The 15,431-nt window shown below is 32.7% G+C and overlaps 1 protein-coding gene across 2 annotated transcripts; it reads left to right on the plus strand.

The window, feature by feature from the left end:
* The first annotated feature begins 3,165 nt into the window (after positions 1-3,165).
* On the plus strand, positions 3,166-14,491 carry LOC105962925 (protein transport protein SEC24 B). Of its 2 annotated transcripts, none has more exons than XM_012987270.2 (26): positions 3,166-3,461; positions 3,587-3,653; positions 3,785-4,612; positions 5,693-5,893; positions 6,119-6,193; positions 6,370-6,468; positions 7,251-7,362; positions 7,671-7,798; positions 8,433-8,552; positions 9,032-9,112; positions 9,313-9,390; positions 9,598-9,690; positions 9,768-9,822; positions 10,249-10,325; positions 10,528-10,599; positions 10,747-10,830; positions 11,023-11,142; positions 11,278-11,346; positions 11,697-11,774; positions 11,960-12,098; positions 12,311-12,475; positions 13,039-13,184; positions 13,272-13,451; positions 13,752-13,840; positions 13,937-13,968; positions 14,112-14,491. In XM_012987270.2, the coding sequence occupies exons 3-26, from the start codon at positions 3,884-3,886 to the stop codon at positions 14,216-14,218; spliced, it is 3,129 nt and encodes a 1,042-aa protein (XP_012842724.2). In that variant the 5' UTR covers positions 3,166-3,461; positions 3,587-3,653; positions 3,785-3,883; the 3' UTR covers positions 14,219-14,491. The 2 variants fall into 2 exon arrangements, with proteins under 2 accessions (XP_012842724.2, XP_088679062.1); XM_088822936.1 differs by having other exon boundaries at positions 3,259-3,431.
* Positions 14,492-15,431: the final 940 nt, after the last annotated feature.

The following is a 15,431-nucleotide window of genomic DNA, read 5'->3' on the forward strand; positions in this document are numbered from 1 at the left end:
AATTGAACTGATTTGATTTCTTAGGTTTAATTCTTACGTTTAATTGTGTTCTATCAGTAATATAATAAGAGGATCTATGCCCTCAATGATTGACATGTGGCAAATGATGATGTCATTTATCAAAATTGCTTAGTTGGAGTTCAATTGCTTAGGTGGATTTTTCAATTGGTGAGTTGTCAATTTCATTTTGGTATGTGTTTAAGTTATTTCCTATTTAATATTTATACACTCATTTAAACAATTACCACATGTATATATATATTATTTCCAAAGTTAATATTTTATAAATTCGAAAAAACAATCTTATTTATATTTTCAGTATTTCAAAATAATATTTATTGAAAAAATTCACGATATTCAATTTTGTTTTACGAATATTCAAATAATTTTCAGAAAAAAAAACATTTTTTTGATATTCAAATATTAAAATAAAGGAATACAGTTTTTTTTTTTTTTTTTTTTTTTAATTTTCAATATTTTGGGATATTCGAATATCTATTCCATGAAAAATAATTATAAAAAAATATTTTATTTTTTTAATTGTACTATTTATCTATATATTAAACATTACCACATATACATATATTCTTTAATGCATTTAATCTATATATAAATTCGAAACATATTTATTCTTTAATAGTATTCATTTTTTTATATTATATAGTATGCATTTATTATATATTTACGTTTTCAATTTTTTTTAAATAACGTATATATTTTTTAATTTTAAAAGATTTTGAAATTTTTTGAATTCTACGCAAAAAAAAAATCGATATTTTTATTATAATAATATTCAGAATCTTTTAAAATAAATTTACTGCATTAATATATTTTATAAATTTAGACTCATGTATTTATTATATTTTATTAATCATTTATATTTGTTATCATTTACAGTTTTTTTTTTTTGGCCAAAAAAAAGATTTTATTATTCCATTATGATGAATCAATAAAAAGATTTCTTACGTTTAATTGTGTTCTATCACTATGACTATCAGTATCGATATCATTATATGTATCAACATTAGCATTGACATTAGTAGTTGTGTATTCGTATTAGCATTATCATTAATATTAGTGTATTTGTATAATGGTATTAATATTAGTATTAATATTAGTAATTTTGTATTAGTGTATTAGTATTATTATTAGGATTATCATTAGCATTAGAAGCAGTATTAGTTTTAGTATTAGTAATAGTATTTGCATTAATATTAGTATTGATATTAGTAGTAGTATTAGTATTAGTATTAGTATTAGTATTAGTATTAGTATTAGTATTAGTATTAGTATTAGTATTAGTATTAGTATTAGTATTAGTATTAATATTAGTATTAGTATTAGTATTAGTATTAGTATTAGTATTAGTTATTAGTATTAGTATTAATATTAGTATTAGTATTAGTATTAGTATTAGTATTAGAATTAACATTAGTATTAGTATTAGTATTAATATTCGTATTCGTATTAGTATTAGTAGTAGTATTAGTATTAGTATTAGTAGTAGTATTAGTATTAGTATTAGTATTAACATTAGTATTAGTATTAGTATTAATATTCGTATTAGTATTAGTAGTAGTATTAGTAGTAGTATTAGTAGTAGTATTAGTATTAGTAGTAGTATTAGTATTAGTATTAGAATTAGATTGAATATGAGTAGTATTAGTATTAGTATTAGTATTAGTATTAGTATTAGTATTAGTATTAGTATTAGTATAGGTATTAGTATTAGTGTTAATATTTGTATTTATATTTGTATAGGTTTTGGTATTAATATTTGTATTAGTATCGGTACTTTTTATTTCATTGATTTTTTGGATTAATTCATCTTGATTTTGAATTGATCCCCATCGCACGGGTGAACTACTAGTATATATTAAAACGTTAAAACTCAAAAACTCATAACACAAATTGATAAACCTCATCGTACTATTCCTATTTTATAATTCTTATTTCTAATTTTTCATTATATATTTACTTATCGTAGAATTTTAATAAAAAACTCTTAATTTTAATGTCAAGATTTTTACAATATAAGTTTTCCCCAAAATTTTGAAAAAACTTTTAAAACATCTTATTATTGTATCAAAATAAAAATAAAAAATAAATAATAAATAGATGGTCGATAATACCAACCAACCACCCATTGTTTACCCGACAAAGTAGGTTACCAACCATTATCCGACCTATAATGGCCGGGCCGATAATATTTTTCAGTTTTCAGCAAAACCTAGTGGCCGCGTCCGATAGATAATATGCCGATAATTACCCGACCCGATCCATGCCCAACCCAATGTGCAACAACAAAAAATGATGTGGAATGGAGAAAGTACTTATTAATTAATAATTATTATCAAAGTTCTATCAAAACGGGTCTCTTTTTTTCTCGTAGAATTTAGAATTGTAGTTTTTCTAAATGAACAATGAGATCGAGCTCGACAAAATAGACTCCAGCTCGAGCATGCGAAAAAGTCACGAGCTCGGCTCGTTCATACCCCTAATCATACTTCATGTCAGAATTATTTTTTGTCTACCTAACCAATTCTTCAAAAATTCCTTAAAAAAAAAAACAACAACGAAAAAGAAAAAAGAAAAAAGCAATTCTTTAATAATAAACTTTCAAGTGTGCAACATGAAGCTTATATAATTAAAAATTTTATAAATTGTTGATATACTTGGCATCATAAAATCTTTTTATCATTATAAAAATAACAAATAAACTACAGTTAATTATTTTTAAATTATGATATAGATTTATCATAATAAAAAAACTTAAAAAACTAATAAAAAATAAAAAATGAGCTCGAGCTCGACAAACTCGACTTGAGCTCGACCTCAAAAAATTAAAGCTCGATGAGTACAAGAGCTCGTTTACACCCCTTACTGTTAACAAAAGCTACATCTTTTTGTTCACAAACTTCATTTTTTAATCAATGATAATTAAAGTACAAAATGTTTAATACATAAAATAAATGATTTAATATTTTATAATCCAATATAAAATTTTCAAATATTAAATAGTAATCAAAATTCCTAGGACCATTTTTCTGAATGTTTTTTCAACGAATGAACTCATAGCCATCTATCTATGTGTCTATGATAGATATTAGACTTTTGACATTTAAATCATGTTTTTCTATATTAAAAATATGTATAAAACACTATATATGATGTCACAGGCATTTTCTCCACCAATCACAAGCGTCCACCTCAGCAGTCAAATTTCTAAATTTAATTAAAATTAACAAAGAAAAGACCAAACGATTTTGGAAGTAATTAGTAATTACAAAATTACGAAAATATTGCTTCGAATTTCATTTTCAGAAATAATAATGGAAAATTTCTCTTCCGTTTCTTATTTTTTCTTCCTTTTCAGCACTGATTTCTGACTCATCAAATATTCATCGATCCTAAACCCTTTCTACCCAGAGGTACAACCATTTCACTGCACAAGATTTCCGGTACAACTACTTTTTTTTTCTTCTTCATCTTCTCCTTCTTGTTAATGCAAAGAATTCATGCAAATTTGACGGATTTCTGGATCTAATTTTGCAATGCAATCGTTTACCGGTTTTTGTTTTGACAGATCGATTGCTGGCCGGAAAGAGGTCGGTTCGTTTTGCAACAGACCGGAATTTCGGCTGCCGTCGCAGGTTTTTGTTGTGTTTCGTGATTCAATTTTTTTATGATTTTGTTCTTGTGAATTTTCGTTTGATTTGGCGAAATGAAATTGTTGTTTTTGTTGATTTTTATGTCCTGTTTCTTTTCTTTTTCTGCAATGTAGATTGAATTGGAGTGGGGAATTGTGTAGAGAAATATATTTAAAGAAATAGTTGTGTTTGTTAAGATCATTGATTTCGAGATTTCGTAGTTGCTGAAATTGATGGCAACCCCTGGAGGACCTAGACCAGGGAATTTCCCCCCAAATTACAACCCTAATTCACTTGCCAACAATATGCAAAACCTTCAAATTAATCAGCCTAATCAGCAGCAGCAACCGAGTAATGTTGTTGGCGGCAGTAGCGCCCCTAGGCCCAATACTTCACCATTCGGCCAACAAGCACCACCTTTTATGGGGGGGCAATCGCGTCCCCCTCCACCTGGCGTTTTTCCGAGGGGTCCCACGCCCACCAATGCTCCTCCTACGCAAACCACATTGCCACCGAATATGGTATCTCAGCCCCCTCCCTTTGCATCAAGACCACCCCCACAGGGGGCATTGCCATCTTCTATCGGTGGTCCTGGTGCCCCCCCTCATCCTGGAACTGGCCCCCGTCCGCCCCCAATGGGCTCGTATGGCCCAGTCGTTAACGGGCCACCTGCATTTGCTCCTGGAATGATGACACCAAGTGGGCCCCGTTTCCCTCCTGCCATGGGCGGCATGCCAAGGCCGTCGGTTGGTCCACCACAATCTCCGACAATGTCGTCATCTGGGGCATCTTCTCAGCCCCTGCAAATGCGTCCAAGCTTTGGTAGTCCACCTGCTGGTGCACCACCGCCTTCCATGGGGCAACCAGGCCCGCCATTTCAAGCTCCACAGTTTTCAGGCCCACTGCAAAATGGGCCGCCGCCTCCTTATGGGATGCAGACGTGGTCATCACAGCCGCAGCAGGTGAATTTTTTGATTGTATATTCTTGTGAGATTATTGTCTTATGGAGGATTCGTTGGTTCTTTCATTGGTTGGTATGTTTTCATTTTGATGTGTGCCTGTTGAAGACTCGTATAAGTTTGTGGAGTGAATGTTGACTGATTAATGTGTGTTCGAATAGCGGTTAGATTAATGAAACGAGCTAGTTCTATTATGGTGGTTGCAACTATTAGATCAAATGTCACATTCTGACGTACATGGACAAAGTTTAACTATTTGCACCATAGGGATAGTTAAAAATTGCTATGTATCAAAACATGGTATGCCCAATTCCCTAATTTATACAAGCTTCTTCAGTTATCTGTTTGTGAAACTTAGTAACCATGTATCTAATCTTGATACGGTTAGATCCTTCCCTATTTGTATTTTTTTCGTCAGTTTTACATTGACGTGAAAAACATGATAGAACAGCAATCTTTAATAACAATGATCAACTTTATTTGTTTATTGGTAAAAATGTATTCGTAAACCCTTGTAATCTATTGTAATTGTCTCTTTTTTTTTTTTTTTTTTTTTTTGGGTATATGGGAATGCAATCAAAAGTCCTTTTATGATTTTTAGATTTAATAATTATTCTCATTGTTTTCCTGTCGATATTCTGTTTTATTTGAGGCACAATTTGTAGATTTAACAATTAATCTCTTTTTGCTGGAAATTCTTGAAATCTGAAATTGTTAGAAAAGCTATTGTCTGTTTGTCTCCGGATTTCTTGTTAACCAATTATTTATTCATACATTTGTTTCCATAAAGAGCACATATATAGCACGGGTTTTTCATAAATAACTGACTAACATTTTGCTACATGTCCTGGACTTGGAGATTTTGACTTTTTTTTGTTTCATTTATCTGAATGACCTTGCTTCAATTTCAGGAGTATACATAAGACCTAGATTTTTCACATCTAATTAAGTTTAATGCAGCTTTTACCTTGTCTTTGGGTGTTCAGTGAATGATGAAACTCAATCAAATCAACTTCTTCATTACACCATTATATTGTGTTGCTCAAGCTGCCTTTTAATTTCTAAGTCAAGTATTTGGTTTAGGTGGTTCCACCTCCTCCCATTCCTGGTCATATGCAGCAGCAGCAGATGTTTGGAGTGACACCACCATTTCCAAATCAATCAATGGCTTTCAGTCAAACAGGGCCTTTAAAAATTGATACAACCCAGATTCCCCGTCTTACCTCAACTTCTGCTGTAATTTTGCATGATACTCGCCAGGATAACCAGGCAAACCCTCCCCCGGTACGTATAATTTTTTTTTTTTTTTTTTTTTTTTTTTTTTTGTAATATAAATATATTTATTCCAAATCTTCTTTGATGTTGTATTTGTCTAGTACTACAGTTTGAGTTCACATTATCTGCTCTAATGGTTAACTGAGTGGCATATTGACCTACGCCATAGCATGTTAACATGTTTATACGGTGTCTTTTTTTCCTGATTCTTTCAATTCATCTACCCTTGTGAAGCCTGCAACAAGTGATTATATTGTCAGAGACACTGGAAATTGCAGTCCACGTTACATAAGATGTACTACACACCAGGTTAGATATCTCTTGGGGTCAGTATTTTTTTGAGGTTCTTTCTAGAAATTGGTATCTATTTTCTTATGTTGTTATTCTGATTTCATTATCAATTTCTTCATAATCAGTTTTAGTTGGGACTTGCCCCATGAGATTAAATTGCAAATAACACCTGACGCTTTTGTTTGTTTTATCAGATTCCATGTACTGGTGATATTCTATCGGCATCTGCAGTGCATATGGCTTTGTTGGTCCAGCCTTTAGCTCTTCCACATCCATCCGAGGAGCCCATCCAAGTAATATGATTTTTTATCTTCATTATTCTGGTGGCATAATTCCATAGAGTTATTGTGCAACTTGGCATTATGGAGTAATTTGTTTTCTATAATGATGCCAATAATATGATCATGTCATCAGTTAATGTATTTTCATGCAAATCTATGTGTTCTTCGATGGATGAACTCATGCACAAATTGTTTGAGTAAGTTGGTAACATGGTCTAAGTTTGATATTGACCTGTTGTTTGATGCTTGAATTCATATTTTATCTGCTGGTTTTTCGTCCCTCTCTTGAAGCAAATTGGTCCACGAGGCATGGTTCATTGTTTACTAAGGAGAAGAATTAATTGCAACTGATAATTTTGTGCCTCGTGGAAATTGACACTATATTTGGTGTTATTTTGGGGTTTTTGTTTGTATTATTGAATGGGATAGGGGAATGCTGGAGAATCAAAATGTGTTTCGTTTGATGTTTCGGAAAGTAACGACTTCGATATATATGATAATATATCCGCTCGAAATGCGTTTGATTGGATCATATTTGAATTGATTTTTTTTTCTTGTTACTAATGCCATGTCCAGCTCTGACAGTATCTTGTGTTGTGGTCATATTATGGCGATGATTGAAAAGTATGTACCTACACTAAGATAAAATTGGAAGATGTATGTATATATAATCAATCTTGCCTACTTGTTCAGTGTTGCGTTTCACAAATAGACTTGAATCTCATGGACATAACACCTTTGTTCAGGATAATATCATAAATTGTTGATCTGATGTAAATTACTATACTTGGTAGGTGGTTGATTTTGGGGAAAGTGGCCCTGTTCGATGTTCTCGTTGCAAAGGTTACATTAATCCTTTCATGAAGTTTATCGATCAAGGAAGACGCTTCATTTGTAACTTATGTGGTAAGGTTTACCTTTTCCTTGGATGTCTATGTAATACATTTTGTTGGTTGTTTTTGCATAGTTGGAAACACCTAGAAAGGTTAAGAAAATAAACGGCACAATATTGTCAGTGTGCTAAGCGTCAAATTAATGATAGTTGAATGCTATGGCAGCAGTTCACCATTATATTTTTATATGTGCTTAGTTACTGCTGTTACGGGCATTTTTCATACCTTTCGTAAATGGTTTTCATTTTCAAACTGTTTGTCTTGAAAAACATCTGAAGTTTCAAACTATTGATTTTTGTTGCTTATGGATTTCTGTTGCAGGATATACGGACGAAACTCCACGTGACTATCACTGCAACTTAGGCCCAGACGGTCGACGAAGAGATGCTGATGAAAGGCCTGAGCTTTGCAGGGGAACTGTTGAGTTTATTGCTTCCAAGGAATACATGGTTAGTATCCCATGCAGTCTAGATCTTCACTTGGCAAGCTTTGATAGGCATGATGTTTTTCTTTTTCTTTTTTGAACTAAGATAGGCATGATAGTTAATGGTAAGAAGAAATTGCGCGTAAAACATTCACATTAACTAGTCATAACAGTTCTGATAACGTAATAACCACTTTAATTAGCTTTCATTGGGGCAGTAACTTCTAACTGGCTTGTAGATCTTGTGGACAAAGCTAAGATATGGGCTAATAAGATAGTTGTTAATAATTTGAGACATGTAAAATATTCTTTGTATAGGTTTAAGCTGAACTGGAGTTATAAGTAATATGCGTAATGTAACCAGCATCATGCGCTTTCTTTGTTAACCACCAGTTCCTTTTGCAACTTTGAGTTACGGGACTTCTCCAGTGCAGACCAAGAATAATATATTCATTTGATTTATTAGCATGCAGGCCCTAGGGATAGGATAGCATGGCCTACTTTGCCCCGGTTTCATCTGTTGCTGGATACAATATTTTTACAAAGCATTTAAAACCTTACTAAGATTCTAAAGACCCTTTTTTCTTATTTGATTCATCAAATGTTACTTCCTCATTCTTATGTTGTTTATCATTTACATTTGTTGACATGTATTTCAGGTGCGAGATCCAATGCCTGCAGTATTTTTCTTTCTTATTGATGTATCAATGTACGCTATACAAACTGGCGCTACTGCAGCAGCTTGCAGTGCAATCAGTCAAGTTATCTCTGACCTCCCTGTAAGTTCATTTCTGACATCCCATGAATATAGTTCATGTATTATTTCTTCATTAAAGTTGATGTGAGTATTGACTGGTTCCCCTGAATTTTTGGGAATTCATCGTTGAATATCCCAAGAGAAAAAAACTTTTGGCTTAGGATTAAATGATTAATGATGTGTATAGTTGTCCTTGCGGTATTGTTCCAAATGTTCTTTATGCTTTCTAAGTGGTGCCATTTTTCCAAATAACTAGGTAGCTGCCAATTGTTTTCTTACAAAGAATTTAGTAGGAGGTAATTTTGTTTAAGGTTTATGTATTTGCAAGAGCTATAGAACCATTAATTAATTTATTTGCCATTTTACCTCGTAAATTTGTTAACCATTTCAAGGTAACTTTCGGACCAGAAAATACTTTGTTTTCCACAGAAGAGGACCAGCATTTGGTTGGTTATATTTTAATTCCCAGCTTAACATTATCGTTTGACCGTTTTATTGCAGGAGGGTCCTCGAACCATGGTGGGCATTGCTACATTCGACTGCACCATCCACTTTTACAACTTAAAACGCGCATCGCAGCAGGTTGGGGGCCTTTTGTTCATCTAATAAACAAATTATCTTGTCGTTAAAAATATTTTATTCTCATTTATCTGGATATGAAAGCCACGAGGCCTACTATGCTGTTCATCTTATCCGTTGAGCTAGATAATGACTATCATCACTATTGAATCAAACATTGCTACTGTATATGCTTAACTTATCTTTGTTCTGTTCCACTCCAGCCACTAATGCTTATAGTTCCTGATGTTCAAGATGTCTACACTCCTCTTCAAAGTGATGTTATTGTTCAAATTTCTGAGGTTGGCTGTCATAATTTCTTTTCTGTTGTAGCTTTAAATTTTTGCAAATTGATTTTTAGTTACATATACTCTCTCTCTCTACCCTTTGTTTTCATCTTTTAACTTGTTTTGAGTATGGGGGAAGAGTAACTGGTTTATGCCAGGATGTTATGGTTTTGCTTACATAAATATTAGCCAAATGATTGAAATAGTTTTACTTAAATGCAGTGCCGTCAACATTTGGAGACATTGCTAGAAAGCATTCCTACAATGTTTCAGACTAATAGAACTGTTGACTCGGCTTTTGGTGCTGCTGTAAAGGTATGAGACCAATGATAATATTATATTCATCTAGATTGTGATACATAATATTTGTACCTTCTTCTTTCTTACTTCAGGCGGCTTTCCTGGCGATGAAAAATACCGGTGGCAAACTTCTTGTTTTCCAATCTGGTAAGCTAACAATTTGTTTTCATATAGAAAAAGCTCATAAGTACGTCCAAGCATAGCCAATAAAGCCGTAAAAGTCATCATGTTGAACTTGTTTGTCTTCGAAATTGTTGTTTACATTCTTAGGATCCTGTCTGTAAAATTGTGCTTCGCATGACTCTAGTTAGATAAATGATCCTGCCTTTATATTTTTTCGTTAATAATATGCATATACATATTTTTATTTATTAATTTAGTATATTGTTGTTTCTTCTTCAACTTCTTAGTTGCTCGGTAGTTGGTACTTATAGGCTTTTCAACATGCTGTATGTTGTCACTTTGTGGCACTTCATTCGATGGAGTTGTTCAAAACATTATTTATTTGACTTTCTAGGTGACTAGACAATTTTTACTAAAGTATTATTTATTTGATGATTTCTGATGTTACAGTCTTGCCTTCAACTGGTATTGGATCTCTTTCTGCAAGAGAAGCAGAAGGCAGAAGTAATTCATCGGCAGGTGAAAAGGTACAATTGCTGTATATAAGATTTAAATGCAGCTCAAAATTTAAATATCTGATTGATTCATAAAAACCTGCATTTTGGATTTTGCCCCGTATCTGTTATTGAGTTTTTCTGTATCTGTAATAGGGCGTCAAAAATCAGTTGTCTGGTAAGTGGTACCAAAGATTCTATATGCTCATGACTTCCGTTTCTCCCTGGATTTCAGGAAGCTCACAAATTACTCCAGCCAGTGGACAAAACGCTAAAGACCATGGCCATTGAACTTGCAGAGTACCAGGTGACTTTTTACTGTTTTGTCCCAACAACACGTATTGTTTCCAACATCTAAAATCGCTTTTTTTTTTTTCTTTTTGCCCCTCCGGATTTGGGATCCATTCATATTCTATCCTTGTCATTCTTTTTAACTCTCTCTGTACACTTTCAGGTCTGTGTTGACTTGTTCATTACAAGTCAAACGTATGTGGATATTGCTTCTCTCTCTGTTATCCCAAGAACTACTGGAGGCCAGGTATTTTTCTAAAAAAAGGGCTTCTTCAACCTATATTATTCGAAGTGATCATTTCATATTTGGTGACTGTAACATCTATAATCCCAGTATGAACCTCATCCATCGTCTGAAAGCATTTCGTTAGTTGACTAAAAGTCAGTTTGTTATCATATAGAACACTTCTCTTGATTGATGGCTTTTCTTTCTCTCCAGGTTTACTATTATTATCCTTTCTCAGCTCTTTCTGATTCTGCTAAGCTTTCCAATGATCTTCGGTGGAATGTTACAAGGCCCCAAGGATTTGAGGCAGTGATGCGTGTTAGATGCAGCCAGGTGACTTTCTTGTACATTGGATTCTAAGCTTGTTATTTGTGAAAGATCGTATTTCTTTTCTCTCTTTTATCTATATATGTATAGAACAGCAAGTGTTTGATGGGTAAGAAGTGAAAGTTTTTGTTTTCTTATTAGGGTATTCAAGTTCATGAATATGCTGGAAACTTCTGCAAGCGAATCCCAACTGATGTGGACCTACCTGCCGTATGTCTTTCTCGTTCTATCCCTCCATACAAACGTGAAAAATATAAACACATGCATCTCTATTTCTCAAAATAAATTTTAGATAATGATCGTTGTTTGTGTTGATAAAAAGGCAGATTAAGATAAATCATAGAAACAGAACTTGGTGAACCTAACTTTGTTATATATGTAGAATATTAATTGGACATATGGCTTCCTTGCTTTGGCTTTTATTTATTGTTTATTTCATATTTGATCCAGATATTAGCCACAAATATGGAGTTTAATCACATTCACTTGTTAGTCTTTTCCAATTTATGTTTACTACCGGTGAAGACTTTTTGCACTTCAATGGATCTTCAATTTTTCAGATCGACTGTGACAAGACAATAATGGTGACCTTAAAACACGACGACAAATTGCAGGAAGGATCAGAGTGTTCTTTTCAGGTATAACTATAATTCACTGATACAATGCCGTCTACTTGGAACTTTCGTATGTTTTCCTGATTTGTGGAAAACATTTTCATTATTTTCCTGGGGAAAACAACATTCTTTCATTTATTCTCTTCCGCTTCTCTACGTTGGAGAAGTATTTGGTCATCTAATCATTTTGTATGTTTTCGCTGTCTTAGTGTGCTCTTCTATACACAACTGTGTATGGCCAAAGAAGAATCCGAATCTCGACCTTGTCTTTGCCATGCACCAATATGCCGAGTAATATATTCCGATCTGCTGACATAGACACACTATTTTCCTGTATCTTGAAGCAAGGTAGTTGGCTCTTCCTATTTTGTTAGACTTGCTTATTCATTTGATGATAGTTTCTCCCCATTACTTCTTTTTTTTTTTTTCCACACATGGACCTATAATGAATTTGGCATCTGCTATTTTAGCATTTTGAAATTATTTCCGGCTCATAGACAATATCTTGCACTGATCTATTTTACTGACTCTGCTACTTTGATTATTTTATTATATGACAGCGGCTGATGAAATTCCTTCAGCTCCTCTTTCTCAAGTTAAGGATCGAGCTACAAATGCTGTCATTAACGTTCTTTGTTCCTACCGCAAGTCCTGTGCTACAACACAATCTATGGGACAACTTATACTGCCCGAATCACTTAAAATGTTGCCCCTATATTTACTTGGTATGGTTCATTTCATCTATCTTTTTTTTTTGATAAGTAGGTTCATTTCATCTATCAATCATAGATAGTTTTTCCTCGTTTAAACATAGTAGTTCGTGCTGAATGCAGTTCCAATTCCAGGTTGTCCTGGTTACACATAGTTCTGTATATTTTGGATGTACATTCTTCTATATTGCTGTAGTTTAACACCTTTATATTTGATCACTGAAAGATTCGATAAAACTTGTTAATTGGGCAGAGTTCAATAAAATGTTGATGAATCAAATGCCACCTCATAATCAAGAAGTGAACCTTTTTGTGTAATTATTGATATCGTGTAATATGTATCATCATGAAATAGAATATGAAAGATCATTACGCTATTTTCTTATTTGTGTACATATATCATATGTGGCATTTTATTTTTAATATATATATATATATATATATATATATATATATATATATATATATATATATATATATATATATATATATATATATATATATATATATATATATATATATATGTATATATAGATGCTGTACTTTTGGTTTTAAACAATTATGTTCTGCCTTTTCAGCTTTGCAAAAAAGCAATGGATTGCGGTCTGATGGAAGAATTGATGATCGGTCTTTCTGGATAAATTACGTTTCCCCTTTGCCTGCTCCTTGTGTAATCCCGTTTGTGTACCCTAGGATGATAGCCATTCATGACCTCGATGAGAAGGTATGATTTTTTTATTTTTTTTGGCCAATAAATGGTTTCATTATTGTTTGTAACTACTCGTCTCATTTCTTAATCCTGACATTTCAGGAGCTGGACGATTCCATTATTCCTACTCACATTCCACTTAGCAGTGAGAACATTTCTGACGAGGGCATATATCTTCTTGAGAATGGTTACGACTGTTTGATTTATGTTGGCAATTCTGTGCCGAATAATGCTCTGCAACAGTTTTTTGGTATTTCATCAGTTGAGGAGATTCCAAATCAGGTATTCTATCACATGCTCGACTGTTTTGAGATTCTTATCTGAAAAATATACTCGATATCGTAAATTTTCTTATTTATTGTCATCTCTTAAACATGTCGTAACCATACTCTGTGTTCTCTTATCTGTTGGTTTTCTTTCTTTGTTCCTTACAAGATTCTCTGAATTATTTAACTGTACATATTAATTTCCTTTCGGAAAATAATATCAGTACATGCAAAAGTTGGGTTCTTGGCAGCGTACATGCACATGAATCTCCCGTTGCAAAGAAACTAACAAATTTACGGCATTTTCTCTCTCTAGTTTGTTTTGCAGCAATACGACAATCCATTGTCAAAGAAGCTGAATGCTATTGTAAATGAAATAAGGCGGCAGCGGTGCTCCTACCTACGGTATAAATAGTTCTTTCATTGATACTCGACACACTCAACTATTTTCGACATTTTTTTCTTCTTCTCATTTTCCGTTTTCTCTTCCTTATCTTGCAGGTTGAAATTGTGCAAAAAGGGAGATCCATCAGGTTAGTGAACGAGAAATTGTTTCCTTACATTAAGCAAATGATAGATGAAAATGAAAAGAGTGAAAAGCGAAACACAGTTTTGAGTAGTGATGAAGTTCAAAAGCGAAGATTTAAATATTTATTTTATTTTATTTTATTTGCAGGGATGATGTTTAACTCTTACATGATAGAAGACAAGACGGCTGAGGGGCTGTCGTACGTTGAGTTCCTAGTACATATCCATCGGCACATTCAGAGTAAAATGGCTTGAATATAGATACAATACACACACAAGTTATGTTAGAATTCTTTTTTTTTTTTTTTTTGATTATTAACTTCTTAAGAGGAACAAACTGATGAACTGGAATACTAATGAAGCTGGCAGAATTTGGATTTGTTGGCCTTGAGGGGTAGTTTTGTCAGAAACAGAAACAACTGGCTTTGTTAGTTTTGTTGAGGTGAATGAATGGCTAGTGTAAGAACTTACAATATCTGGATTTTTTTTTAGTAGTTGAATTGAACACATCTACTTTTTAGTCCCCCATATTTTGCCACATTTTTCCAAACTTGAAATGCAACAAGTTTGTCTTTAGATTGATCTTTTATTGCATTACTTTGTTTGCAAATTGCAATATTCTTGGTTTTAACATTTAAAAATGAATATAATTTAAATGGTATATGGATATTTGTGTCCAAATATTGGTGATAATAGTTGTGGTATGTGGTTCTAGTTTAAATTTATATTTAAAAATAAGTATAATTGACTTTTTAAATAGTTCTGGTATGGTTATAGTTTGAGATATACTACATGGTAATAAGTAATTATAGATTCACTAAGAAAACAAAAGAAAGGAAGAGTTACTGCTGAAGAAGCTTCAACAGATGAAGAAGCTTAGTTTTCTGTTACTGCTCTGTCACGTGTTCTCATTCAGAATCTATCGGCGGTCGCACCAATAGCCCAGCATAAAGTATAGTCACCGGAACTCGAAGTCTGACTACAACCACTTAGTTTTTGGTCAACTCTGTCACCCATACCTTCAATCTCACTGGTTCGAACTCTCTCGTATTTCCTTCACTCAGATCGACCAATAGAGATCTAAAGAAACTAGAAAGAAATTCACTTGTGACTGACAAAAAAAAAATTTGTCTCAAAAGTCAATAGATAAAACAAGAAATAGTACCTCCAAATCATGTATCGTGTATCAAATCAGTCACAAAATCAGGTCCTATTTTACCTAAATACCACTGTTTAAGCACATGTTAACACAAGATAAAATCAGTAGTGGTTAGTTGAGAATGCATTACATATTTACATGGGAGTCATGGAGACATTTAATTTCAAGATAATATTAAAAAAATAGAATATAATTATTATGAAATAAGGATGTTATAATTATAAATTCAATTTTTTTAATAATTTCAATATTGTATCTAATATAATGATATCAAACATCTTACTAATTAAATAACAAACTAGTTAATAG

The sequence above is a fragment of the Erythranthe guttata genome, chromosome 9, assembly GCF_056151865.1.
Source record: "Erythranthe guttata isolate IM_541 chromosome 9, IM_541, whole genome shotgun sequence".
Classification (NCBI taxonomy): Eukaryota; Viridiplantae; Streptophyta; class Magnoliopsida; order Lamiales; family Phrymaceae; genus Erythranthe; species Erythranthe guttata.

Coding starts and splice junctions, on each gene's coding strand:
- LOC105962925 (XM_012987270.2), top strand. CDS start 3,884: ATGGCAACCCCTGGAGGACCTAGACCAGGGAATTTCCCCCCAAATTAC. Junction 6,469..7,250: donor CATCCGAGGAGCCCATCCAA/GTAATATGATTT, acceptor TATACTTGGTAG/GTGGTTGATTTTGGGGAAAG. Junction 12,099..12,310: donor TTCCTGTATCTTGAAGCAAG/GTAGTTGGCTCT, acceptor ATTATATGACAG/CGGCTGATGAAATTCCTTCA.